This window comes from Vombatus ursinus, unplaced genomic scaffold, assembly GCF_900497805.2.
Source record: "Vombatus ursinus unplaced genomic scaffold, bare-nosed wombat genome assembly UNPS02012319.1, whole genome shotgun sequence".
NCBI lineage: Eukaryota > Metazoa > Chordata > Mammalia > Diprotodontia > Vombatidae > Vombatus > Vombatus ursinus.
The window spans coordinates 553,092-579,872 of NW_020952097.1; the positions used below are offsets into that span (position 1 = coordinate 553,092).

The 26,781-nt window shown below is 44.8% G+C and overlaps 2 protein-coding genes across 3 annotated transcripts in view; both read left to right on the plus strand.

The window, feature by feature from the left end:
* The window catches only part of TONSL (tonsoku like, DNA repair protein), a 32,375-nt gene extending 15,960 nt beyond the window's left edge, over positions 1–16,415 (plus strand). Inside the window, exons 14-26 of the mRNA XM_027857703.1 lie at positions 9–39; positions 273–436; positions 687–837; positions 1,339–2,114; positions 2,515–2,591; positions 3,520–3,670; positions 3,802–3,880; positions 7,039–7,340; positions 8,164–8,335; positions 9,560–9,735; positions 10,786–10,859; positions 11,928–12,061; positions 16,095–16,415. Coding sequence (XP_027713504.1) covers positions 9–39; positions 273–436; positions 687–837; positions 1,339–2,114; positions 2,515–2,591; positions 3,520–3,670; positions 3,802–3,880; positions 7,039–7,340; positions 8,164–8,335; positions 9,560–9,735; positions 10,786–10,859; positions 11,928–12,061; positions 16,095–16,288 — 2,481 coding nt within the window. The 3' untranslated portion in view covers positions 16,289–16,415. The remainder of the gene's footprint in view (positions 1–8; positions 40–272; positions 437–686; positions 838–1,338; positions 2,115–2,514; positions 2,592–3,519; positions 3,671–3,801; positions 3,881–7,038; positions 7,341–8,163; positions 8,336–9,559; positions 9,736–10,785; positions 10,860–11,927; positions 12,062–16,094) is intronic.
* A 1,341-nt stretch (positions 16,416–17,756) lies between these two features.
* Positions 17,757–26,291, plus strand: VPS28 (VPS28, ESCRT-I subunit). Of its 2 annotated transcripts, XM_027857685.1 has the most exons (9): positions 17,757–18,073; positions 18,492–18,520; positions 18,738–18,775; positions 19,266–19,355; positions 21,310–21,415; positions 21,569–21,670; positions 25,463–25,516; positions 25,725–25,816; positions 26,046–26,291. In XM_027857685.1, the coding sequence occupies exons 1-9, from the start codon at positions 18,037–18,039 to the stop codon at positions 26,161–26,163; spliced, it is 666 nt and encodes a 221-aa protein (XP_027713486.1). In that variant the 5' UTR covers positions 17,757–18,036; the 3' UTR covers positions 26,164–26,291. The 2 variants fall into 2 exon arrangements, with proteins under 2 accessions (XP_027713486.1, XP_027713487.1); XM_027857686.1 differs by lacking the exon at positions 18,492–18,520 and having other exon boundaries at positions 17,758–18,073.
* The last annotated feature ends 490 nt before the right edge of the window (positions 26,292–26,781 follow it).

A 26,781-nucleotide genomic window follows, 5' to 3' on the forward strand; every position in this document is an offset into this window, starting at 1 on the left:
GGACCCCATTACATGAAGCCTGCAACCATGGCCACTTAGGTGAGGGGGGAGGGTTTGGGTGAGCAGAAGATGGGGTGAGAGGAAACAGGTCTGGGCTAGGGGAAGTGCAGAAAACTGTGAATAAAGAATCAAGATAGATGAGAGGGAGTGAACTGAGAGGAGGGGAACCTGAAACTCATATTGAGGATCTGAACTGGGGACTTAGTGATCAGCTTCTGGGGACTTCTGATCAGCTAGTGACTATTCTTGGCCGGGTGCTCTGGGGCCTTTAGAGATTGTTCGATTCCTGCTGGACCATGGTGCTGCAGTGGATGATCCTGGGGGCCCAGGCTGTGAGGGTATCACTCCTCTTCATGATGCCCTCAACTGTGGCCATTTTGAGGTGGCTGAGCTGCTAATAGAGAGGGGAGCATCAGTCACTGCAAAAAACAGCAAGGTAAGGGGAGTTGGGGTGGGGAGGGTAGGCTCCTTTGCTTCTATTGTGGGATATAGTGTTACAGGGAGAGGAATCTAGAGTGCAGCTCTCCTTTACAAACAGGGAGGTCACTCATGATGTGGAAGTGAGGGCATCTGTGGGAAAGGTGGTAGAAGAGTGAGAACTGAGGGTTCTTCTCTGGCACCCCAGGGTTCAAGCAACTATGATATTTAAGACAAAGGACTGATATTTGCCTTTATCATCTCTATAGGGTCACAGCCCCCGAGAGACCCTCCGGCAGTGGTTGAAACTCTATGGCAGGGACTTGGATCAGGAAACACGTCAGAAAGCCCAAGCTATGGAAAAACTGCTGCAGCAAACAGCTGTAGAAAAACTGCATGGGAGAGCTTCAGTGGGCCAAGGTGAGCAGGGTAGCCCTCCCCCAGGGTATTTCCTGGGGGTTCTCTGTGTCTCTTTATTTCAGCATGCACAGCTCACTCCCATGGAGCTAGGGACACTTTTTTGGAGAGAGTGGGGACCCTCCTCTGGAGCTCAGGGAACCTCACCACCTCAGTCATAGATAGATCCTGAATACAACTGGGTCCCTGAGTAGATTCTGCTTGTCCCCAAAGCCAGAAAGGTGAAACTGTTTCAAGCTCACACTCTGACACCCACTATGTGTGTGACCCTGAGCAGTCGATTAATTTCTCAGTGTTCCAAACAGCTCTTTAAGAGTATAAATTGCAGAGAAGATGCCAACTTGCATTGGTAGAAAAAGTTTCTTTATCTGAGAGTTCTCTTTATCAATGAAATAATAAATACATAAATACAAATCTATTCCTATACCTTTTATAGGCCCATGGGATAGGTTGTGGGGGAGGCCAGCCTTGACTTCTCACAACTATTTTTCTTTCCTCCTGCAGCATCCCAAGGCTGTCCTACTCCCCAAACCATCCAGACCAATCCTCTGTTTGACCCTGAGACTTCCCCCTCTTCCAGCCCCCTCGGGTCTTCCCATTTCCTGGCCATATCAGAGGCCCAGCATCCCCTTCTTCAGAACAGGTCCCTTAACAAGCCCTTAACCTCCCCAGAACAAGGACTGGGTATCACCAGGCCACAGAGTTATGTTGGAGATGAGGCCAGTAACTCTGAAGGGGATGATGATTTGGTCCCATTCCAGCCAGTTAAGAAGAGGCCAAGACTCCTCAACTTGGGGCAGCGGGGAGAAGGAGCAACACTGTGCTCCCCTGAGAGGACAGACTCAGATGTGGCATCTGCCAGCCGGGCTGTGTATCATGCAGCTATCCGTGGTGTGGGCAGTGCCCAGGCCCGGCGTCCATTCAAGACCATAGCAAAAGGGCCAAGTGAGACACCTGTGGCCCAGGCAGCCCTCATTCCTGAGGAAGAGTATTTGGGTGGAGACTGGCTGGAGGATGATATAGAGTCCCACTGTGTCCGTCGCAAGAGGAGCCACTGTCTCCCAGACCACGAATCAGATTGCACATCTGGCCCAGATAGTGGTGGTGGAACTATCTGCCCAAGTTCTAAGCCACGTTCCCGACAGAGCCGACTCACTCGCATTGTGGACAGGAGAGTGCTGGGCAGAACCAGTGGGAGCAGTAACTTGACAGAAGAAAACCCCTGTGTCTCCAGGGTTTCAGGTGCCAGTGAAGAGAGCCCCTCAGCGGGATACCTGCCAGTGAGTGAGCCAGGAGTTCTTGGGGAGAGATTGGGGTAGATAATCTCTGACCTTGGGAACATCCCCTGAGCATGGGAGGAGGCAAGACAAACACTATACCAAGGGATGCTGGATAAAAACTTCCTAACATTTAGAGTACCCAAAAGTAAAATGAGTCACCTTGGGAGTTAGTTCCTTGTCACTGATGGTCCTCCAGCAGAAGCTAGATGATTGGTCACTAGGAATTTTATAAAAGGGATTATTGTTCAGGTATAGGCCAAACAAGATGCCATCCTCAAGGTAACTGCACGCTCTGAGTCCATATCTCTGGGAGCATTAGGGGCCTTTCTCCAGGACAGACTTGGGAGGTGTTAACCCGAAACCTCATTTGCCCTAACTTTCCTTTCCCTCCTTCCCACAGTGTTCAGCTGCGCCCCTACCCATCCGGGTCCGGGTTCGGGTACAGGATAATGTCTTCCTTATTCCAGTTCCCCAGAGGTAAGGAGTCAGCCCCCCTGTCTGCTTTTCCCCTAAGCTTCTTATCATTCATTTCAGGTCAGGTATTTACTGGGCACCCGCTTTGTGCTCAAGTCTTTCTTGGAGGTACCAAAGGAATAGCAGAAATGGTCCTTATCTTTGGGGAGCTTACTCTCTCATTAGGAAGCAGTTTTGGAGGAAGCAGGATGTGGGTTGGCGCTGAAGAATGGTAGAATTGGAAAGGAGAAGATGGGCTGGAGTGAACCTGGGGTGGGACGATGAAAAAGCCAACCTGGCTGGAGCAGATAGGTTTTTCCTGGGATGATAGGAAGTATGGTTGACTAGGTAGAGGAAGCCTATGAAGGGATCAGGTGCCACGCTGAGGTATTTGGCACTTGGGAATCCCTAAAAAAAGGAAAGATGACTAGTAGTCCTGACAAGATGAAGAGAGACCGTGACAGAAAATGTCTCCAAGGGCCAGATGCAGGATCAGTCCCTTTAATAGAGAAGGAGATAGACCTCAGGTGATAAAGATGAGGTGACTTGCCTAACGTCATGTGCAGCTGAATAAAGAAGAGAACCGAAGTCTTCTGGCTCCCAGGTGAATTTCATTCTATAAACTGTTAGCACTGCCCTTTCCATTTTGGGGGGAAACAGGCTAGTATGGGAGGAATCACTTCTAGTTTCTGTAGGTGAATATTGGCAGAATAGAGAAGTAGGATTTGTAAGGGTTGAAGGAGCAGAGACTAAAGGAATGATCGAAGTTGAGTTTGGGTCCTCATTCCCTTGTTTTGAGCACATAATTCAGTAGATTTGCTGAAAACTGCAGTTTCTGCAGATCCCCTATTGAAGGATTTATATTATTCCCACCTCAGAGGGCAGTGTGGATCCTGGAGAGGGGAGGGACAGTGATTCCATAGATGCCTTATCTATTCTTCCCTGGTGGCAGTGAAAGGCACCCTGTGTCATGGCTGGCAGACCAGGCATCTCAGAGATACTACCAGACATGTGGGCTGCTAACCTGGCTTACCTTGAAAAAAGAAGGGGCCCTGCTGGCCCCTGAAGACCTGATCACTGATGTCCTGCAGAGCAATGAGGAGGTAAGAGAGGTTGGAAAAGCCTGCTTATTCTTCAAATGACTTGGAGCATTCTTTTCCCTCTACACACATACCTAGAAGGAGTTCCCCTAACAGCATAGGGACTATGAACTGACAAATCACCTCTGTTTCAGGTGCTGGCTGAAGTGATCTCCTGTGACCTAACACCCTTGACTGACCGATACCGAAAGGTTTGTCAAAGCCTGAGGGAAGGTAAGGAGTCAGCAGGAGGCCAACCAGGAGTACCTAGGACTCCTATTTAATGGCCGAAATGGTGGAGTCTCCTTAGCTACATTTACTGCTAGGGGCAGGGAGTGAGGAAGGTGATGGAAAGTTAGCTAGTGGGAGCTATTTAGTGAGGCCTCACTGATTTGTGAAAGACAGGGCAGGAACAAAGGCTCTGGCTGCTGCCGTGGAGGCTCAAGCGTTTGACTATTGCTTAAGCTCTACTTTCCTATTATCACTGTATCAATATTGTTTATACTTCACTTCTCCACCCATCCCTCATGGAGATCCTTGGCTTCTGTTCAGAGGAAGGAAGTCAGCCCTAGGGTGTGAAGGGGTACTTTTCTAACTTATGGAGATCAGGCAGATTCAATTCCTTGGCTGTTTGGTCCCTTGAAACCCTTTATACAAGTGTTGGGAGGCAAAGGGGGTGTGGAGAGGAGATATAGGGATCCCTCAGACAAATTATATAGTTTCAATTTAGAACTGGAAAAAACTTTAAAGACTTATCTATTTCAGCCCCCTCATAATACACATAAGAAAAATCAGAGAAGAGAAATGATTTGCCAATACCACCCAGGTAATCCAGTGGGAACTGGGATCCCCACAAGGGTCCTATTTCTAGAGACCCAGCCCTCTTCTACTGTACCTGTTGTAGTAATTGTTCTGAACTCAGCAAGGGGGTGGAGGGCATAGAAAAGGGAAAGCTGTAGCATAGGGGTGGGGAACCTACGGCCTTCTAGGTCCTTGGGTTCAGTCTTTTGACAGAATCTAAGTTTTACAGAACAAATCCTTTTATTAAAGGGATTTGGTCTGTGAAGTTTGGATTCAGTCAAAGGGCTGCACTTGAGGCCCTAGACGGCCACATGTGGCCTCGAGACTGCAGGTTCCCTACCGCTGCATAGCTTCTCAGGCAACTTACAATCTGGTTGGGAAGAGAGCAGTCATACATGAAATAGAGAACAACACAAGATCTGACCAAGTGCTCAGTGGTACAGTGCCAACTCTTAAGTGTAACAAATGTTCAGAGAAGACAGTGTGTGTGTGTGTGTGTGTGTGTGTGTGTGTGTGTGTGTGCGCGCGCGCACTCCAGGTAGGTGCAAGGTGGGGAGGCTTCCATTAGGGAGCAGACCTTGAAGGGCCCATAGGATTTGGATGGGTTAGAGGGTGGAGGGTGGTGAGCAACCAGTCAACAAATCAAGTCACCAAGTGTTTGTGCCAATCCCTAAGTTGGGAATACAGTTACAGGCAGAATGACAGTCCCTGCCCTCAGTTTACATTCTGATATGGGTAAGACAACCCATAAAAGGGAACTGAAAAGCAGAGGTAAGGGAAGTAAAGCTGCTACAGGCTGGGAAGAGTGAATATCGTGTATTAGAAACCAGCCTGATTGAACTGGGGGCAAGGGAGGCATGTTGAGGCATAATAGCAGATAAGGCTGGAAAAGTAGGTTAAGGCCAGAATATAGGAGACCTTGAATGCCAGGTCAAGGAATTTAACTTAATAGAATGGGTAGTTAAGGACCCTTTTTGTAGATTTTTAGTATTCCCTATAGGAATGTGTAGGAGAAGAGAGAGAGCAAAATATGAAATAGCCTTTAAACCAAATGGGCAGAAACACTTTTACTTTAGATTTTGTATGAGGCCATCCAAACCCCTTTGGGCAGTTTTCCTGGACTAGCCTCATGTCTGTGTTGGCCATTATTCCTGGAATGTCAGTTTGAGCTCCCTTTCTCAAAACTACCAAAAAGGGACCTATATTCTAGTTGGCCCAAACTGACTACAGTTATCCCTTCCACATCATGATTTTCCCCATCATGGTTTCAATATATTACAGGTTGGCATGAGAAATTAAATTGGGTTTCATCTCAAATAAGCCAACTGTACTGTGAACTGGGAAGCTAAGTGTAAATGACATTACAGTCTTTACTACTCTACAAAGCTGCCTTCCAGGAATATGTGAGAGGCAGTAGTATAAGTAGTCAGTGAGGATGAGGATGGATAGGTGACTGGAAAACAGAAGAGAGAACCTGTTGTCTGTTTACATCATTAATCTAATAAATCAAAAGGATTTGGAGATTTTGAAGAGGGGAAATCTTATCTTGGCTTTTGGAGAATGGAAAAAGAAATAGTCTTGTTCCCAGAGGGCAGAACTAGAATAATAAGTAAAAGTGACAAAGAGACAAATTTAGAACCAATGTGAGTAAAAACTTCCTAACATATTAGAGTTATCCCAAAGTGGAATGTATTGCATTGGGAGGTAATGGCTTCTCCCTCATAGGAGGTCTTAGAGCAAAGACTGAATGCCCTTTTTGGAGAGATACAGAGGCTGAACTAGCTAATTTTGTTCCTGAGGCAAATATATAAAATTGCTCCCCTGATAATTCTATAGTAATTATTTTGTATTTTTTGTGCTTACTAACAGGTATTTATTGTAGAGGGATTTCTCATTCAGATATTGGTTGGATTAAATGGCCTCTGAAGTCTCAACTCTGATTATCTGTAATTCTTCAAGTATTAGCTAGATTCTTGCTTTCGGTATGTTTTAGAGGGGCTCTCTCTTATGGACCAAATTAGACTAGATTACTTCTGAAGTTATTTCAAACTGCAAGATTTTTCCATTTTGATTCTCTGATAGAGGCTCACTACATGCCTTGGGCACAGGATGTGGAAGTTGAGAATGTTACTTATGAATTTATAGTCTCATAGGTATGATCCTAACGGGGGAAGTATATCTGGAAGGGATTATAGAATCAGATTTAAAGCTAGAAGGGCTCTTAGAAGTCATATATTCTAATCATCTCATTTTACAAATGAGGAAACTGGTATCTATGAAATGCTTTACATCATATTACTGTCAGATTCTTAGCTAGAGGCCTGGCAGAGAAAGTTGGTGCTTGAAAGTGAAAGTGAGAAGAATAGGAAACACACAACTCAGCTTGTACTTGGCCTTATTTGGCTCACCCTGGTTCCTCCGTTTCTTAAAGACTCCAGAGCAGTACTAAGATTTTATAAATAATGGATATAAACTATGGCTATTATAAACTGAGATGATAAGTGCCAACTAAGCAGCAGTAGGAGTCTGTTCTCTTCTCACCTACTGTACCCCAGATGTTATGATGTGAATCTCCTCCCTTTCTCCATTAGCTGAGAACCAACTAGTTCTCCAGGCTCTGGAACAGCAGGGCTCAGGCTCCTCATTCAGTGCCTGCTCCCTTGCCCTGCGTCCAGCCCAACTCAAGCCGTTGCTTCGTGCCCTAAAGCTGCACACATCACTCCGGGAGCTACACCTGGTAGGGAATCGGTTTGGGGACAATACAGCTGTGGAGTTGCTAGCCACTATTAGCACCATGCCTGGCTTGACCATCCTTGATCTCTCATCTAACCACCTGGGTACTGATGGCCTACGCCACCTTGCTACTGGCCTCCCAAACCACAACACCTTCCAGGTAAGGCTTTCCTATTTGAGGAATGGAGCTAAAGTTGGTATTCTAATGGTCTGTCCTGGTCATCTTGGAATGAAAGCCTTTGAAAGGCAGTTATGGTATCCATCAGCATCCACAATAGTATTTAGTCAGTGGAGATAAGTAACAAGCATAGGTCATATTTCTACAGCACATTCTTCACATGACAACTGTATGACCTGAGTGTAGTGCATATTTTATTGTCCTGTTTTACAAATGTGGAAACTGAGGCATAGAGAAGGAAAGTGAAACATGCCCAGTGTTGCACAGCTAGTAAGTGTTAAAGCTGAGATTTGAACCCAGATCTCTTGACTCCAAACCCAGCAATCATGCTACTGCATCATGTTGCCTCTTTTGCCAATGGAAGTCATGATCATAGAGTGGCTGTTGGGTACTTAGCCTCCTTCTGAACACTTACTGGAAACTAAAGGAAAGAGAGTACCAGGTTGTACCCTGGTCAAACCCCAAGAGGAGAGCAGACATAATCCCTATTTCCTAGCAACCTTCAGTTTGTTAGGAAAGACATGGGCCACACTCCAGAAGGCTGGGGGAGTCTAATGGGTTTTACTGCTTTCATATGGCATTCAGTTTAAGAGCCTCCTTCCTAAGAGAACCCCTTGTCTAATCGGTAAACAGGACCCTTACCCTTAGAAGACCTAGGTCTTGTAGGAGAAGACGACGTTTTGGCTCCCATACCCCTCTGCACCAGGCCAGAAAAAGCAAGCCTATGCCTCATGAGGGACTTCGTTCTAAGAAAGCTCTTCTCTTAGCTCCTGTCTCTCCTCTCTGCTATCCACTTATCTTGTAGAATCTAGAAGAACTAAATTTAAGCATGAATCCTTTGGGAGATGGCTGTGCCCAGGCCCTGGCTTCCCTCCTACAGGCCTGCCCTGCTCTCAGCACTCTGCGCCTGCAGGCTTGTGGTTTCAGCTCGAACTTCCTGCGGAACCATCAGCACACCATGGACAGCGCCATGCAGGGTGAGCTGGCAGCTCCAAAACCCAGAGGAATCTTTCCATCAGCAAGCATTTACTAAGCTCTTACTGTGTGCCAGGCATTGTGTGAGGCACTGGGGATATCAATACAAATAAATGAACAATCCCTACTCTCAAGGAGCTTACATGTGAACAGGGAGAGAACAAGTACCTATATAAATAGGTACAGAAGAAAAATAGAAGAAATGGAAAGTGGGAGAGGGAGGACATGAACAGTTGGAAGTATCAATAAAGAGTTCTTGGAGAAGGTGGTGCTTGAGGGGAGAGGGATTTTATGCAGCAGAGCTAAAGAATGAATGGATTCTAGTTGAGGGAGGCAGCCAGGGCAAAGGCTGTCTAACAATTTTTAAATAATTACTGCTTCCCAAAAGTAGAGAGGGCTACCTTGAGAGGTTCTCTAGCTATAGAGTAGTTCACTCAGAGGTTGGATGACCACATAGTATTATTGAATATAGAACTGTGAGGAACATTAGTGGCCTTTTAGTGCACATGCAGAGGAAGAAGTAATTTTAGATCAAGTCAATTGCTCAAGGTCACACAGATAGTAGCAAAACTGGGACTCAGACCCAGGTCCTTTGATTTCAAATCCATTGTTTAGCTCAGAGGTGCCAAATATATGGCAGGCAACGTTCCCCAGTGCTAGATTAATATATAATTGGAAAATAATTGACAAAATAAATAAAAATACAATAGAACATAGATAATGTTAATAGGTTTTATTTGACACCATGGTTTAGCTGACTTTACCGGGTGTGTGTCTCCCTCTCCCATAACATAATCTAGATAAGGTATGTTGAGAAGAAGATCCCTCCACGAGGTTGGACTAAATTACCTTTTCATATATCAGGTTTGCTTAAAAGCAGAGCATACTTTGCATATGATTATAAATTTTGAGAAGGAACCAGTACCTTGGTTGTGGTATACGATTTCTCCAGAAAAAGTTCCTAGAGGAGGTAAGCTAGAACTGGAAGAACTATCTGAGCCTTGAGAATTCCCCATGGAATTTTGGAGTGGGAGATACACAGATTGGAACAGGTTGGTGAGCCATTTCAAGAGTAGCAGATAGTGTGGCTTTTAGGATTGGGAAGATAGTAGGATCAGTTTAGTCACCCCTTGGTCCTGAGTACCACTTTGTACAAAACTTTGAATCTCTTGCTCTGAGTATAGTTTTTAACACCACTCTTTGAATATGTCTTCCTTGAAGTACAGGTGCCCGGCACCTGAAGATATTCTCTCTGTCCTATAACACACTGGGTGTCCCAGCCCTTGCTCGGGTTCTTCAGTGTGTGCCTTATCGTATCCTAGCTCAGCTGGAGCTTGGCTCGGTGGTGGCCACCAGGAACAGCTCAGGATTCATGGAGCCTATGATCAAATATCTGACACAGGTATGCAGTAGAGCCCCTTGGGGTGGGGGAAGGAGAAAACAGACAGGATAGGGACTAGCAAATTTTTGGTTTTGGTTTTTTGATGAGTACCTTTATTTGTATCTTCAGCACAGTGCCTGTCACATAATAGTCACTTAATACTTTTTGACTTGTTGATTCACTAGGACAGAAGAGAAAAAAGAGGGTTCAGAGTACTAAGGCTTCCTCTATCTGAGTTTGAAAAGGAAAGGACAGTATTACTGCAACTTGCATTTGTCATATTTTTGTAGGCTTTGAACAGGGGCAGGGAATCTGCTACCTCGAGGCCACATATGGCCCTCTAGGTCCTCCAGTGCCGCTCTCTGACTGAATCCAAACTTCACAGAACAATTTGTCAAATCTCAGTACAAAAATGAGAAGTCATGTTTTCTACCTTCTCCCAAGGAGTTTAGGCACTCCTGAGAAGAGGGACAACTAGGTATGAAGGGACGGGGGGAATACAAGCATTTATTAAGTACGTATTATGTGCCAGAAACTGTGCTAAACACTTTACAAATATTACCTCATTTGATAGTATGATGAAAGGCTTAAGCTCAAAGGGGCTTTAACATTTAACATTAGTTAATCTGAAAACACTTCCACATTCTCTTCTTGTTCTCCCAGCTCTCTAGGCTGTCCCAGGTTTCCAAGGCTGAAACTCTTGCTGACACAACTGTATCAAACTATGCTGATTGCTTTTTCCTAATGTTCTTCTATGACTCCTAAGTTCAGTGGTCTTTCAGAATTCTACATGGCAAATCCACTTCCAGAGGTGGCTTTGTCTGAGGGGCCTAGAGTTCTATATCCTGTCCTGAGGTGGTAGTGCAGTGCTAGGTGGTGGTTAGGGAAAAGGGCTCACTCAAGCTCCCTAGGTCATAAGTTTTTAAACTTCAAGGACTTGACCTCTCCTGTCCAGGCATGCTAATTTAATCAGTCCTCATCTGACTTTGACTCTGGGGCATGTGTTACAAACCTTTTGGTGTTCCTCTCCCTTCCTTTGTGCTATCTTGAGTCCCTGCTGTTTGTGTCTAGGAAGGCTGTGTTCTGACACATCTGACCCTGTCTGGCAACTACCTGAGTGATGAAGCTGTAAGAGATCTGAGCAGGTAACATGGGATCCAAGGCCTCTGGGACAAACACTCAACTGCCTGTTTTTAGTATCACACCACCCAAGGCAAGGGCATAGTCCAGAAAACACAGTCCAACTTATTTGCTTCCTACAGTGTCCCTCTCAGCATTCAAACATTAACAGCAAACAGGTTCTCAGACCAGGCATCTTGAATACACAAAAAGTCCTTTACCACAAACATGAAGATAAGAGTTAATCCAGTGTGGCAGTCACAGGGCCAGTCCAGCCTTGTCTGGTTTAGGATGGTTAATGATTTCATGGTTCTAGATGCCTTGGTCTTGTCACCCAAGTCTAACCTATTCCTAGCCCACACTCTCCCCTATTTTTACTTGACTATCCCAAGTTCTCTTCTTTGTTTTACCTTGCTTTTCATCCTCAGTCCAAACCCTATTTCATTCTTTAGACTCCTTAGCCCCGTTTCATTTCTTTCATCTGTTTACCTGGGGCCTAGTGCCCTTCAGTCTTGCCACTCTATTTTTGGTCCACTCTCCTGTTAGTCATTACACATTAACACCTATAAACATTTCTATTTACACAGGCCACATGACAGAATACTTTAGTTACAGCACAGAGGTTCAAGGAGACATCGAGACCAGGACTAGGGAAAGCTTTCCTCTTTATGGTCACTTGGACAGCTATATGACTCAACAGTTACTCTTAGGAGCCAGTAGCTTTTCTCTTTAACTGTGCTGTATTGGGCAGACTCCCATTCCACCTCTCTTTGAGGTCATTTAAGGGGACAAAGTGAAGCTTCCTTTATCATCTTGAATTTCAAATACATTTGGTGTGATGGGGCTTGTCTATCCATACTCTATTTCCAAGGAGTGACCTAAAACGAATTTTTTTGCCTGGGTATTATTTTAATCATTTTATCTTAAGGTCCTTGTGCCACAGTATACTTAATGTTTGTTGAATTGAATGGGAAAAGACTATCCCTAGTAGTGGGGGTGACCACGAGGGGCAAATGTTTGTTGGGTACCAGTTTCTTCCTTATCCCTTTCCTTCTGGACCTATACCCCAGTTTCCTTTTGTCTTATTCTTCTAGATGTCTTCCTATCTGTCCCTCATTAATCTCACTGGATTTGACTGCCAACCCTAACATTAGCTGTGCCAGCCTGGAAGAGATCTTGTCAACTCTTCAGGAAAGAAATTCTGGCCTTGACTTCCTTGGTCTTTCAGGTGAGAATTTTGGTCATCCTGACTTTTCACCCCTAACCTCAAGTCAATTCAGTTGAGCTATTTTATGTCTCAGTTCTCAGCTGGACAGAAACATGGATATAATGCCATTTTATGATCAAAAAAGTGAGGAAAATGCCATGTATTAAATACTTAATATGTAGAAAACCTGTTCTGAGAGCTATCGGAAGATTCAGAGGAAGGAAATATGTGGTATCTGGGTGGGTGGTGGGCCACAATCCCTATCTTTTAACTTTTGGAACTTGGCCTTCTGTTGAATCTGAAAGGTAAGACCTAGCATCCCTTCTTATGACCTTTGTGAGGAAGAAGCAGCATTTCCATTTGACTGGACCCATCTGGAATGATTCATACTCTGACTTTGATTCTGAGAGCACTGGTCTTCAAAGTTTCTAAGCTCCTTGCTTTAGCAGATTCTTCCTTATCATCTTCCTGTCCTGGGAGAAGGGATTTAGGATTGGGAACCAAACTTTGGGAAATTGCCTCCTTAGGATCATTCAGCCAGTTATTTACTGTCCAAGTAGGTCACCTGGTAACCATTCATGGCCCTCTTTTAATCAGCCACCTTCCTACTGAGTGGTTCCATTGTCCTTAGAAATTATCTTATCAACTATAGATAGCATTAAAAATCCCTGGCATTATACTCTTCTTCCTGTGAAGCCTAGTTGGGGAGGGGGATGTTCCCAGTTAGGAATCTCTGCCATTAATTCTTGAGATACCTACTAATCATTGCCTCACTAAATTTGGATTCCTTAGCCATGTGTGATACTTCTAATTGATCCATTAGCAGCTTTTGTTTTAAGAAGTATTAAAATTATATGTGAACCAAGGCAGTTAGCCCAGGATTAATTGGAGATCTGTGATCTCATCCCAGCCACAGGACCTCACTTAAGGGGGGGAAAAAAAACGAACTGGCCTCAGACACTTTACACTTACTAGCTGTGTGACCCTGGGCAAGTCACTTAACCTCGGCTAACTAAGCAAAAGCAAAACAACCCCCCCCCCCCCAAAAAAAAGAAGAGGTGACTAAGAAGGTAAGCCCCTGCCATCTGCACAGCTGTGTTCAGGATCCATTTTAGTCTTTCCTTTTCAAAACTGGGAGGAATAACTAACAGGTTGGTTGACAGAATCGGGATCCAAAAAGATAGTGACAGGCTAGAACACTGGACTGAATATAATAAGATGGAATTTAATTGGGATAAATGTAAACATACAAGTGTATCCCAAGTGGGTTAAAAAATCATCCTCACAAATAAGAGAGGAGGAAGGCATGGCTATGAAGAAGTTCTGAAATAAAAGATCTCACTGCAAATCCAGTATGAGTCAACAGTATGTTATGGCAGCTAGAAAAGGTAAGACAAGACAATCTTAACGCATTAAGAAAGGTGTCCAGGGGGCAGCCAGGTGGCTCAGTGGATAGAGCACCAGCCCTGGATTCAGGAGGACCTGGCCTCAGACACGTAACACTTACTAGCTCTGTGACCCTGGGCAAGTCACTTAACCCCATTGCCTAGCAAAAAGAAAAAAAAAAAAGAAAGGTATCCAAAACCAGACAGCAACAGTCCCACTGTACTCTGCTTTGATCAGACCATATCTGGAATATTAATGTTAAGCTCTGAATACCACATTGGAAAGTAGGAAAGCCAGGATAGTGAAGGGCCTCAAGATCATTCTTTTGAGAATCATTTGAAGTAAGCAGGAATGTTTAGCTTGGAGAGAAGAGAGTGAGGGAACAGTGTATCTGTCTTCAGGTAATAGCGGGACTTTCACATTGAAGTCAGTGAATGGTGAGTTGTGCTTGGCTCCAGACAGCTGAACTAGGTGTAATGGATTTTTTTGTAATGGATTAATTTACAATTAATTTGTAATGAATTAATTAATGGTCTTGTTTCCTGCTCTCTACCTCTTGTCCTTTGTAATAGAGAGAAAAGCTGGGCCTTGCACATAATAAGTGCTGAATAATGTTTAATTTTCCTTTGTCCTTCTGATGTGACTCTCTTTATACAATCCTTCCCATTTCTCCATTGCATCCTTTTCATCTGGTCTTTGCATATGGAACCATCTAGGCTTCCACAAAATCACTGAGGTTTTTTGTCAGAATGGACAATTGACATAGCTTCTGAGAAGATATTTGTATCGTGGTTTTGAGTTTGCCTTTTCTAGTCTACTGCTAAACTATGAATTCAAATAGAATAGGAAATTGAAGTTACCATTGAAGTAACAGAAATAACAATTGCCATGGAAAGCCAAATTAAGCAGCCTTAGTCCTTGCCACTCCACATGTTCTGTCCTAAGCAGGGCTTGCCTGCTGAGCTTCAGTTCTTGGCAAAACTGTAAAGTCATCCTAAGATTGTTTCCCTCCCTTTTTGTAGCACTGCCCCCTTGGGGTGCTCCTGTGCTCCCTTGGCTGCTCGGGCTTCTCCTTTTCTCAGTCCTTGACCCTAGCCTCCCCATTCTGGGTAATCCTCCTGGCTTGGGATTCTCCCTCTCCAACAGTTGGCTCTCAACAAGCAATCTGTATCAAAGTGGCCCTATCAAGGAGATTCATGTGTATTTGGTTTTAATGACTAAGTTTGATGGCTACTATTTACATTGTAGCCAGACACATCCAGTGCCTTAGTCTGATGTAGTGGAAAGAACACTGAAATTGAAATAAGAAAAACTAGGTTGGAATTCTGGGATCTACCACTTATTAATCATTATTAGACTAGTTAAAGCCCCTTTCCTATTCAATGTCCTCATTTGTGAAGCAGGGATGAAATCTTTGCACTACTTACCTTTCAGGAGTATTGGAAGAAGGCACTCCTTCACATTGCAATGGGGACTGGATATTGTTTTGGATAAATTTACAGACTGTGTGACCCTTGCGCAAATCACTTAACCTCTACTGACCTCAGTTTACTCATCTATAAAATGAGAGGGTTGGACTAGATATCCTCTAAAGGCCTTTCCATCTCTTATTTGATCCTCTGAACTCCATGCTCTGAAGTAGGCCAGCACTGACTTTTTGTTTATTTTTTAATTAACATTTACTAGCCTCTCTACTCTGGGCTTTTTTAGGAAACTGACTAGCAGTGGCATTCAGAAGCTGTCCTCTCCACACCAGAACTAATCAGTCCCGGTTTGAACCACTCCTAGTAACATACCTACTTTTCTTTCCAGCCATAGAGATGGTCTTCCTTTGAGCCTTCTATATGCATTCTCTTCCTCCTCCCCATGAACGAGGGCATCTTTTTGTTAGACCATTGGCAAAATTCTAGGGCCCAGGACTTGGGCCAGAAGTATTCTTGGTATTCTACTGCTCACTATAACATTTTAAAGTTAGAAAAAGTTTTCCCCACCAAAGGGCTATGAAGTAGGCAGTCCAAGTAGCAGTATCCCTGTGTTTCTGATGAGATAACAGGCTTAGGGAGGTTAAGCAGGCACATGATGCTGGAGGCTGGAACTCAAACCCAAGATTCTCCTGATTCAAGTCTGGTGCTTTTTTCACTATACTGTACTGCTTTTCCCCAAAGCTAATTGCTCTCTGGGGAAATCCTTCATTGGCCTCATTAACACTGTGCTTTAACCACCTGAGTCCATAACCAGAGCTAATAGCAGTCATTTACATTTCTATAGTGATTTATATAGCCACTTCATCCTCCCAGCCATCCTTTGGGGGACAGGGCAGATGGTGATGGTACCCTCACTTCACAGTTGAAGAAACAGGTTAAATGCCATAGGTCACAGAATGTCATAGGATTTAGAGCTAGAAGAGACCTTAGGACATCTGGACCTGTTTTCTCATCTATGAAATGAGGAGGTTAGACTAAATGGCTTCCAAATTCCCTTTCAGCTCTCCAGCTGTGCTGTTATTTTATAGCTACAAGGAACACTGAGGCCATGGGAAAAAATATTATGAACTTGTATTTTTATTTAATCATGTGGTACCTGGGCTTCCTATTCTATAGACTCATAATTGTTAGTGTCTTGGATATATTCTACACAAAGCTTTTCCTGTATCTTTCCCTCTTTATAGGATGCTCCATCGAAGGACCCTTGGGCAGGTGCACATGGGAGAAAATCACCTCACAGCTTCGAGAATTACAGCTGTGCTGCAGCAAACTGAGACCTACTGACCATCAAGCCTTAGGCCAGCAGTTGGCCTGCAAGAAGGGTCCTGCCTCCTTCATACTGAGCCACCACCACAAACTTTTCTTTGGATGCCACTGAGCAGCAGCAACCCTTCATTTCTCCTTCCTCTACTTCCATTTATGGACCTTACAAACTCCAATAAGCTTACCCATGGATTGAGACTTTTAAAATCCTCAATAAATCACTGCTACTTGTTTTATTTATACATCGCTGTTCTCTGTCTCAGCTGTTCATTGCCTTTCCTCATCTCACTGCCCTATTTGAAGCAATCACAGTGAAGGCCTTTTGGGGAACTGGTGTATTTCTAGGACCCAAATCTCTCTGGTCACTTAGGAGAGGGACAGAAAAGCTTCAGTTGCCCAAGTAGTTTATAGGATTGTAATAGGATTAGGGAAATGACCCTTCAGCCTGCTACTTGACTTCTTCCCATATTTAATCTCATCCTGGGCTTCTAGGGTAATTCTAAGTTTGTTTATATATTTCCTCATTAATAAAATTTCAACATCTCTAAATCCATTTAAGCTCAGTTCCCCATCCCAGTTCACCAAATATTTAATACAACTGAGAAACCTTTCCCACTAGTAGGTACTCATTTCTTTATATATCAAATCCCTTGATCTCCTAGGTTTTAGTAAATATTAAAGTTAACAATATATAATTTGCTAACAATGAAATCAATAATAGGTGTAATTATTTACATATTCCCTCAGTCCTCACCGTAACTGTGCATGACAACTGAGAACATGGTTGCCGGCTTTAGTTTGTTCAAGATGTCAGGCTTCAGGCAAGAATCCTCTTTGGGCAAGAAAGATTATAATAGTTGAATAAATAAGTATTCTCTTCTTTTTCTCACTGTATTTCCCTGCCTTCAGGAAAAACAAGCTCTTCACAGGCGACTCCATGTTTCATCACAAAATAACCATTAAGACAGCTATAACAACAAAACTATCTTCCCCTTTATCTTGGCTTCTCCATCATTTAACTCCTAGACTAGACCAAAGTAAAATTCACACTCCCCAACACAGACAGTTGTTACTCGCCTCCTGTTCTTGGGTTGCTAGAGACCCTCTAAAGCTTTCGAAATGGTTTTGAGGAGTCTAGATGTAGTGTTAGAAGGAATTTGCCCATAGTCCCGTTTTACACTGAATCAATCAAAAGGCCCGATTTCCTTTTTCATTTGCTGTGGGCATGGCGGTCGAGGCCAGGGATGGAGTTTTTTGTTTTTTGTTTTTTTTTTTTTGGAGGAAACTAAAGCCCTCTCCCGTAGAATTAGCCCAGAGTTAAATACGGGAGACAAAAGTCAGTTACAGGACCGGGGCTGACTCAGATCTGTGCTTGGAAGCAAAAATGATGGACCCCAGAGAGCCGTCAATGCAACTGGTCGCCACCCTTGGCCCCTTTCAGCTTCGCCCCGGATCTAGGAGCTCTACTCAGGTGAGCCTAGGATACCTTAGACCTGTCTGAGGGGCGGGGCTTGGGAGGCTCGTCTTTTCCCGAGCACCTCGAGGATCTGCGCAAGCGCAGGATGCCCGGCGTACGCGGACGAGCGCCGAAACATCGATCGTCCGAGAGACCCTTGGCTGGCGCCATCTTGGATCGAGCAGCCCTGAGAAGAACGATCCCTAGGTGCCGAGAGTAGATCCCAGCGGGAGACCGACAACCCCACCCCCACCCCCAAGGCGAGCCCCAGGATCTAGGGTCTCGGCCGCCCCTGAGCCCACTCCCAAGAGAAGGCCTGGCGGCAGCCGCGGCTCTCCCCCTCTCCTCTGCCCCGCCCTGTTTCAGCTTCGCGACCACAGACGAGGACCCGGGCGCCACCGTCGAGCATGTTTCACGGGATCCCAGCCACCCCTGGGATGGGAGGTGAGTGTCCCCGCCCCGCCTTGCCGTTCTAACGCGGGGGGCAGGCCGGGGAGCCCTCGGAGAGAGGCCGAGGGAGTTGGGAGGAAACACGGCCACCGCCGGCAGGGGGCGCCGGGAGCCCAGGCCGAAGGAGGGGGCGGGCCGGGGGTGAGGGAGGGTCTGTCCACACTTGCATTAGGACTGGGCTGTCCCCGACCCTCTTCTGCTGTTCAGGGGTCCCAGGAGAGCCAGTAGATCGAGGGAACTGGTGTGAAAGGTGACCAGCCAGAGGCTCGTATTGATTTATCTAAGGGACACCTACTTAAAGAGCACGGGCAGCGGGCGGGCAGAGACTGTAAGTTTAGGGAGGACCAGGTACCTGCCCCCCCCCCCCCCCCCCGCTAATGTCTTCATCCAGAATCTTCTTCTCTGTTTTCAGCCCCTGGGAATAAACCAGAGCTATATGAGGTGAGCTCTACCTCCGTGTTGGTGGGATTCTTTCTGGGCTACCTTCTCCCCAGTTCCATCATTTCCATTTTTTGGGAGGAAGACACGAACAGGCCTAGCAGTGATTCTTTTTACCTGCAGTTTACATGTTTCCCAGAAGGCCGAGATGATATGGGGCCCAGGGCTTGCCTCTTTGCACGTACCTGACCTTAAGAAGGCTCTCTTTTCTCTCTTGCAGGAAGTAAAGCTGTACAAGAATGCCCGGGAAAGAGAGAAGTGAGTCCCAAAGAGGACCAGCCTTTTTCCCTCTGTGAATGTGGGTGGGGATGGGGAGGGTCCCAGGCCATCTGGTAGACCTCTGCACTACAGCCTTCCCTTCTATTGGTCACCTCCAGCTTAATTGCTGGGGGTCTTGGCATGCATGGTTTCAGCCTTGAGGCCATTGTAGCCTAGGGCTATCTAGGCACTAGGTGGATCTGACTGTAACTGGCTGAGCTCTATTCCTTGAGTTGGGTGGTATCGAAATGTCAAGAAAATCACCCATCCCCTGACCCTTGTTCACTTGATTCTGTGTGCTTGCCATTACTCCCAGATCTATGAGCATTTCTGACACATTCAGCATTGCTGGCAAGGGTAGCTCATAGAGGACAGTGAGTGGAGGGTGGCTGGAGCCAGAGCCATGGCCGTGCCCAGGGGAAGGGTGGGGTACATTCTCTGTGCTATACCTGGGAACTTACAGCTTGACTAACCAGGCCCATGCCCTCAGATATGACAACATGGCAGAATTGTTTGCTGTGGTGAAGACGATGCAAGCCCTGGAGAAAGCATACATCAAGGACTGTGTCACCCCTAATGAGTGAGTGTCCTTAAGGAAGGGATACTGTTGAGGGGAGGAAAGGAAGGGAAGGAAGAAAGGCCCTTTGACATCTCAATTGGTTTCTAGATATTCTTTATGGTTTTTTGGATATTCAGAAGTTCTGTGATAGAACATCTGCTGTGGAAACGTTGCTAACTGTAAACTATCCCAGGGTTACAGTCTGATTTTCCAACTAAATTCCAAAACTTGTCCACTTTTTATTTTTATTAATTTGTTTCCATTATTTTCATATAATTCTAAAACATTTAGGAACAGAAGGGACCTTAATGGTCACTTCCTCACTGTCATAGGTGGGGGAAACTAAGACCCCGAGAGGGCCTCGCCAAAGTCAGACACCAAGTCAGTGACAAAATAGGGAGTAGAACTCAGAGCTCCTAACTCCTGGTTCAGTGTTCTTTTAGTTGCATTCTAATTTTATAAGTAGCTGTTAAGATTCTGCTATGTGCAAGATAATGCGCTAGGTATATGCTTTCATCCATTTAAGTCAACAAACATTGATGTTTGCTGCACATGCTGAAAGGCTGGACCTTTAAGTTTCTTCCCAACTCTTTAAGTTTCCAGGGTATATGATTTTTGAGCTTCTGTTATGAGGCTAACCTATGTTGAAGAGAATACAAAGAAGAAAAGTGTATCAGGCAGTGTGCTACAGTGGAGACATTATTGGAGGTGCTAGGTTCAAATTCCAGCTTTGTCACTTAATATCTATATAACCATAGTTAAGACATGTAAGTCCTTTGAGCCTTAGTTTTCTCTAAAAAATTTGAGGGTTAGGGGCAGCTAGGTGGCCCAGTGAATGGAGCACCAGCCCTGGACTCAGGAGGACTTGAGTTCAAATCCGGCCTCAGACACAAAACACTCACTAGCTGTGTGACCCTGGGCAAGTCACTTAACCCCATGGCCTAGCCAAATAAATAAATAAATAAAGTTTGAGGGTTAGACTAGATGGCTTGTAAAGTGCTTTTCAGTTCTAAATTTATGAGCCTGTGAATACTGATTCTTTAAAGCGCAATTCAAGTACCACCTCTTTCTTGACATCATCTTTGATATTCCTGGTCAGATCTCATACAACACTTGTTTTTGTAGCATGTAGGTTTGTCTGTTACGGTTAGCACTGTTAGACCAGAAGCTTCATAAGGGCAGGGATCGTGTCTTATTTCTTTGCATCATCTGTACTTATTGTTGATTGAATGGGTGAATGACTTGATCCCTTTCTTCAGTGGAGAATAGTCTAGTAGGGGATAAAAATAATGATGACTGGTATCTATATAGTGCTTTACATGTTTTATTTCATTTGATCTTCACAACAATTCTATGAAATAGATAGTCTGTGAAATAGTTCTTTTGATTCCCAAGTTATAGACGAGGAGACCGAGGCCCAGAGTTAAACATCTTGTTCAGGATCATAAAGTTAAGTAGCAAAGTCAGAATTTGAACACATATTATGACTCCAAATCTGATGTTCTTCCTGCCATATAAATAATGACATTACAAAACAGTATGTGATAACATGAATATGAAATATGTAAGCTTGTAGGTTTAATAAGGGAGTATAGGCATTGGAGTCTTAAAGATGTGAAATCTGGGTTTAAATCCTGGCTCTGCTACCTACTAGGTGGTGCTGGTTGTATAACCTCAGGCAAATCACTTATCTGAAGTTTAGCTTTTTCTTTTGTTATATGAGGGAGTTAGACTGGATGGATGCTAAGATTCATTTCATCTGTGAACCAGGCATTTCTCTTACCTGGCACAGATCTTCCCTTGGCATAAGTTCTTTTTCCCTTAGTCTCCTTGAGTTCCAAGTTCCTACTTGACCTTTAAGACCCAAGCCCCTCCCTACCCTGGGTTGGACTCTGATCCCAGAGAGCCTGACATATGTCTTTGTCTTAGTTGAAGGTTGAGGTCATGGCCCATGCTGAGGCTTACTTCTCCACAGGTACACAGCAGCCTGTTCCCGACTTCTGGTCCAGTACAAAGCTGCCTTCAAGCAGGTGCAAGGCTCAGAAATCAGTTCCATTGATGAGTTCTGCCGAAAGTTCCGTGTGAGTCAGCCAACCTGATGAGAGTACCCAGGGTGCTTTGACCCTTGCTCCTACTCTGATCTTTCTTTCCAAGTGGATGGACTTTCCCCCCTGGGTATTAGGGCTATCTTCAGATATGTTATGTAACCTCTACTCTCCTTACTCCCCTGGCAGCTTGATTGCCCACTAGCAATGGAGAGAATCAAGGAGGACCGACCAATCACCATCAAGGACGACAAGGGCAACCTCAACCGATGTATTGCTGACATTGTCTCGGTAAGTCCTACCCCCTCAGAAAGGTCATTCTGGTTTTAGCTCCTCAGTCCTATTTGTGTCCTAACATCAAAGTGAAGCAAGAAGAATTGTACTTTAGGACTGGTGGGAGAAACATTAGCAAGACCAACAGAAGATTGATGTTCTAACTTTTAGTTACTATAGAGAGCAGGAAGAATTTTTCAGTGCCCCACATAGCATATGTAGTACCTATATTTCTACCATGGCCAAGTGACTTCTATTCAAAGTGCAGGTTGATCTTTCTTCTAAAAGGGAAAATGAAGAAACTGGAAGAGCTTTTCTCCATTCTTCAGGCTATCATGGAGAAGGAAGTGTTCTTAAAAAATAGAAGGATTTCAATATGAAAACTAAAGGGGATCTGAAGAGGGAGGGTAGAAGACTATGACACAGAAGAAAAAGGGAAGAAGAATCATTTGAATCTAAGTAATAGATATAAAACTTTTCTGAAAGAGGAGAACACTGGTTCCTCAAAGGAGGAAGCAGCTGTTTCTCCTTTTAAGGAATGATGATTGGATCCAAGCATGCTGCTGCCAGGTAAGAGATATTCCAGTAAGGATCCAGGAAAGAAAAGATAAATAGTGACCTTTGCTGATTTCCTAATGAGAGGTATTGAAACAACTGTTTGTTGACCTGATAACAAGACTCAAAAGGTCTGCTATGTCCAAGACATGACAAAAGAACCTTTTAAGACATGTCAAGATGTAACTGAAGTCATGTGCAAGAAACTGAAGACATTTTATTTTCCATCGCAATCACCAATAAATGGAAAGGAGAAAAGGCAGATTTAGGACGTAAACATTTGTTTAAGCTGATGGTGTCTGAAAGAGGGATTTAGATTTCTGGACAAATTTAGGAATAACAGGCTCCTGCCCAGGAATGGAGTGGACCTTACTAGGGCTGATAATAATATATTTGCTTGGTGTCTTATAGAAGAAAGGGGGAGGTAGAAAACTTGCTACATGCAGCCACCAACTAGAGCCCAGAGGGAAGGACTACGATGTAGAAAGAAGAATAACAAATAGAAGTACCTCCTTCAGATACAAGGGAGACATTCTAGGAAAGGAGCCAGTAGTAAGACCTGTGGCCTCATATCTGTTTACAGAGGCACAAAGTGTGGATTCACAAAAGAAGGAGGCCTAGAGATAGGGATGGAAGGAAATAAATTTGACCACACAGGGCTCACTGAGACATGATCGAGTGAGACTCAAGACTAAAATAATGTTCTGGAAGAGTATACTTTATTCAGTAGAAATTAAGGTATAGGTAAAAGAGGGCAGAGTCCCTCTCCTGCTCTGCTCAGGTCAGAAGGCATCTTCAGCGCTTTGTTCAGTGCTAGATGCCACGTTTTAGAAGGGGTGTTGATCGGCGATTCTTCCAAAGGAGGTCCTCCAGAATAAGGAGGGGCCTTGATTTTCATGTTCTACAAAGATCGATTGAAAGACCTGGGAATGTTTGACCTGTGGGGAAGAAGACTTAGTAAGGGCACGGTAGCTGTCTTCGAACTATTGAAGGAAGCAGAATTAGGCTTGTCCTGCTTGGTTTCAGAAAGCTAAGCTGTGAACAGCATATAAAAGTAACAGAGTTGAAGTTAGGCCGGATGTAAGAAAAAATAACAATTCGAGCTATTTGAAATTAGATGGGCTGCTTCAGAAGGTAATGAATTCTCCCTCACTCAAGAATTGTAAAGTCATGAATGGCCTTTTTTCACAAATGATATAGGAAGGATTTTTGTTCAGGTGTGTGCTGGACTGGATGGTCTCTGAGGTACCTTCCCATTCAGTAATTCTGTAAGCTCGATGGTGCTCACGCTCCTAAACCCAGGTGAGGAAAACTGCTAGGTCACTAAATAGTGAAGCACCTTTGGGGTGAGGTGTGGTCGTGTCTGGCAGTGGCAAGAGGACAGCGTCCAGAATCTGAGGATTGGGTTCAAATTCCAACGCTGGCGAGTTATCTTGGGCAGGTTATTGATCTCACCAGGTGTCAATTTCATCATCTACAAAAGGGGATTGAGCTAGATGACCAAGAGAAGGTGAAAAATTGAGAGTTAGAACTGTACTTTGTAGACAGTCAGAAGGCCCTGGAGATTTTTGATCAAAAGACTGACTTGACCAGATCTCTTCATGTAGACGATGAGCCTAGCAGCATATGAAAGACAGTTTGAAGCAGGGATTATAGAGACAGAAAGACCTGTCAGGGCAGTGATGGTGTACATACCGTGAAGGGGACACATAAGCAATGTTGTGAGAGTAGAATGGGGAATTGGAAGTGGGGACAAGGTGCACGTGCTGCAGGACATATTAGGAAGAAGCCCAATCTGAGCAGGTCCTGAAATCCAGCCCAGCTGGGTGGCACATGAAGAAGCATGACCTGGCACGTGCTAGATGGGTTGGGATGAGGTGAGTTTTCAGGCCATTAGTCACCATTCAGATTAGCTCACTCCCGGGGCAGAGGCCTAAAGCTAAGTGTATAAACTTGAGGAGCAGCTTCCCTTTGTGTATAATCAGACTTTTGTAGGGCAGCTAGGTGGCACAGTGGATAGAGTTCGGGGCCTAGAGTCAGGAAGATTCATCTTTCTGAGTTCAAATCTGGCCTCAGACATTTACTATGTGGGTGACACCTGGGCAAGTCACTTAGCCCTGCCTGCCGCAGTTTCCTCATCTGTAAAATGAGCTGAAGAAGGAAATGGCAAACCACTCTAGTATCTTTGCCTGGAAAACCCTAAATGGGGTCACGAAGGGTCAGGCACAACTGAAAAGGAAAAAGAAAGACATCGCAACTACTGGAAATCCAGCCACAATGTAGTCCATGACATTATTTCTATAGGAGAACATTGTTTAGTTTCCAAATAGCTAATTTGGAAATGAAGTGAACCTAATGTATTTTGGGGACACCCAATATTTATAAGGTGATGGTCTCAACCATTGGTTACAAAGCAAGAAAAGGGACCCAGGAATCACTGGAGAACTCCCAGTCAACAGCTGAATGTGTAGGTATGACCAGATGGCTCTACAGAAAACTGAGCATCGATAGGGATGTGGAAATAAAACAAAATTTCTTTGCCTTGTGAAAACCATTGAGCAGAAAAGTTGTAGATGTGGGAAGCTTGGTATGTCCCTGCCGGCAAGAAATAGCAGTAAATTGAAAGTCAGGAGACTTTCAATTCCAATCTTTGTTTTGCCACGTAACTCCCTGTATTAGAGACTTGTTCAAGTCATTCTAGCATTTTCGGGCCACAGTTTCCCACTGTATAAAATAAGAAAGGTTGAACTAGATCATCTCTAAGGTTTCTTCCAAGTTCAAAGTCTTACCGTCCTTCTACTTCACAAGACCTAGTATCAGAGGTGGACAGTGCCCTGAGAAGGGCACTGGGGACCAGCGTGAGAAGGTGCTCCAGAAGGACAGACTAAAAAGACAAGGGCTCTGATCTGGGAAGACAAAGGGGATCAAATCAAGCTCTGCTTATGAAAGGTGTGCAGAGGCACCATGTTAAATGCATAACAAGGGGGCATCCCTTGAAACTTGAAAGAAACAAGTTTAGATGCCAGCAAAAAGAAATATTGGCTGAAAATGTAAACAAGTTGGGGAAAAAGTAAGTTAACAGATGGTAAAGTCAAAACGTACTTTTGAAGGAAGCAAGATGTTTGGGGCATCATCTTGCCCCTTTGTTTTTAATATTAGGGAGAGGACAACTCTGCCCTCCCTCAAATACCCTGAAGTTTCTGTCAAGAGTTAGGGCTAGAAGGCCTGTGCCTGAAGTTTGTGTTCTCTCCCCAGCTCTTTATCACTGTGATGGATAAACTCCGACTGGAAATTCGTGCCATGGATGAGGTGAGGTGTCTGTAGGGGGACATTCAGAGTGAATGTGATAGAAGGGAATGCTCTTATTTAGGGAGTGCCTGGCTCTGTAGGGCACTCTGTCTTCTGCAAGACAGACTGTGAGCTGAGTGCTGTACATGTTAGAAAAAGCTTCAGTGGTTGGGTGGGAATGGGAAGGAAGGAAGGGTAATCCTCCCTGAATCTGAAATATGAACTTCAGATCCAGCCTGATCTTCGAGAATTAATGGAGACCATGAACCGCATGAGCCACTTACCTCCTGACTTTGAGGGTCGACAGAAAGTCAGCCAGTGGTGAGTGTCCCCTGGGAGATGGCCTGGAAGTGGTGGGTCATTGGGAAAGGGGACTGAACTCTCTGTGGGAGAGTCATCTGAGAATCTCCAAGTGGCAGCATCCTGAAGAACAGAAAAACTGGACAGCTTTTAACACCTCTGTAGTGTTAAGAGCTTCAGAGGGGGAAAGTCTAGTTTCTGAGCTCTTGTGGGAATAGCTCCTCCCAGTGACCTTTCTCTCTTCCCACAGGCTCCAGACCTTGAGTGGTATGTCAGCTGCAGATGAGCTGGATGATTCTCAGGTCCGACAGATGCTGTTTGATCTGGAGTCTGCCTACAATGCCTTCAACCGCTTTCTGCACGCCTAAACCCAGGGCTCTTGGTCCATCCCACTCTGCTGTAGATTGAGACCCAGGGCTGGGACCATGGTTTACGGGGCTAGGATCCCTGAATTGTGGGGTAGCACCCTAGAATAAACTGCTCATTTCCCCCCTTTCTTCCAGCTTGGTGGGGTAGGGATTGGGAGGGGACCTGTCTCAGGGTTACATGAGAATGCTTTTCCTTCACCACTTCCTTGAGAAATAATTGTAAGTGGTGGCCTAGGGTTCATTCACACCAGAGCATTCTGCTTGGGCTGGCCCCAGCCCTTATAACCCAGGGTGCATTAACACAATCACTCCAGCTCACAGATGGTGTCTGAGCCAAGTTATTAGGGGCTCTTGGGTTCCTTGGACAGTGCTTTCTCTTCCTCTTTTCTTCTTTCCAAGTCCACATAACCCACATCTAATCTCTCTTCCTTGGAAGAGGGGGGGCGGGAAATGTGTGTGGGGCTAAGTAAGTAGTATCCTATCTTGTCCCACTGGTCTCCCAGAATAAAGACTCTACCCTCTATCTGGAGTCAAGATGACCTGAGTTCAAATCCAGCCTCAGACACTAGTGCATGATCCCTGAATAAGTCGCTTAACCTCTCAGTCTCAATTTCCTCA

What these genes read in the sequence shown, in the direction of transcription:
- VPS28 (XM_027857685.1), top strand. Translation starts at nt 18,037, where the DNA reads ATGTTTCACGGGATCCCAGCCACCCCTGGGATGGGAG. An exon ending in AGCCACCCCTGGGATGGGAG is followed by an intron (nt 18,074 to 18,491) that starts GTGAGTGTCCCC and finishes CTCTGTTTTCAG; the next exon opens with CCCCTGGGAATAAACCAGAG. An exon ending in CGACAGAAAGTCAGCCAGTG is followed by an intron (nt 25,817 to 26,045) that starts GTGAGTGTCCCC and finishes CTCTTCCCACAG; the next exon opens with GCTCCAGACCTTGAGTGGTA.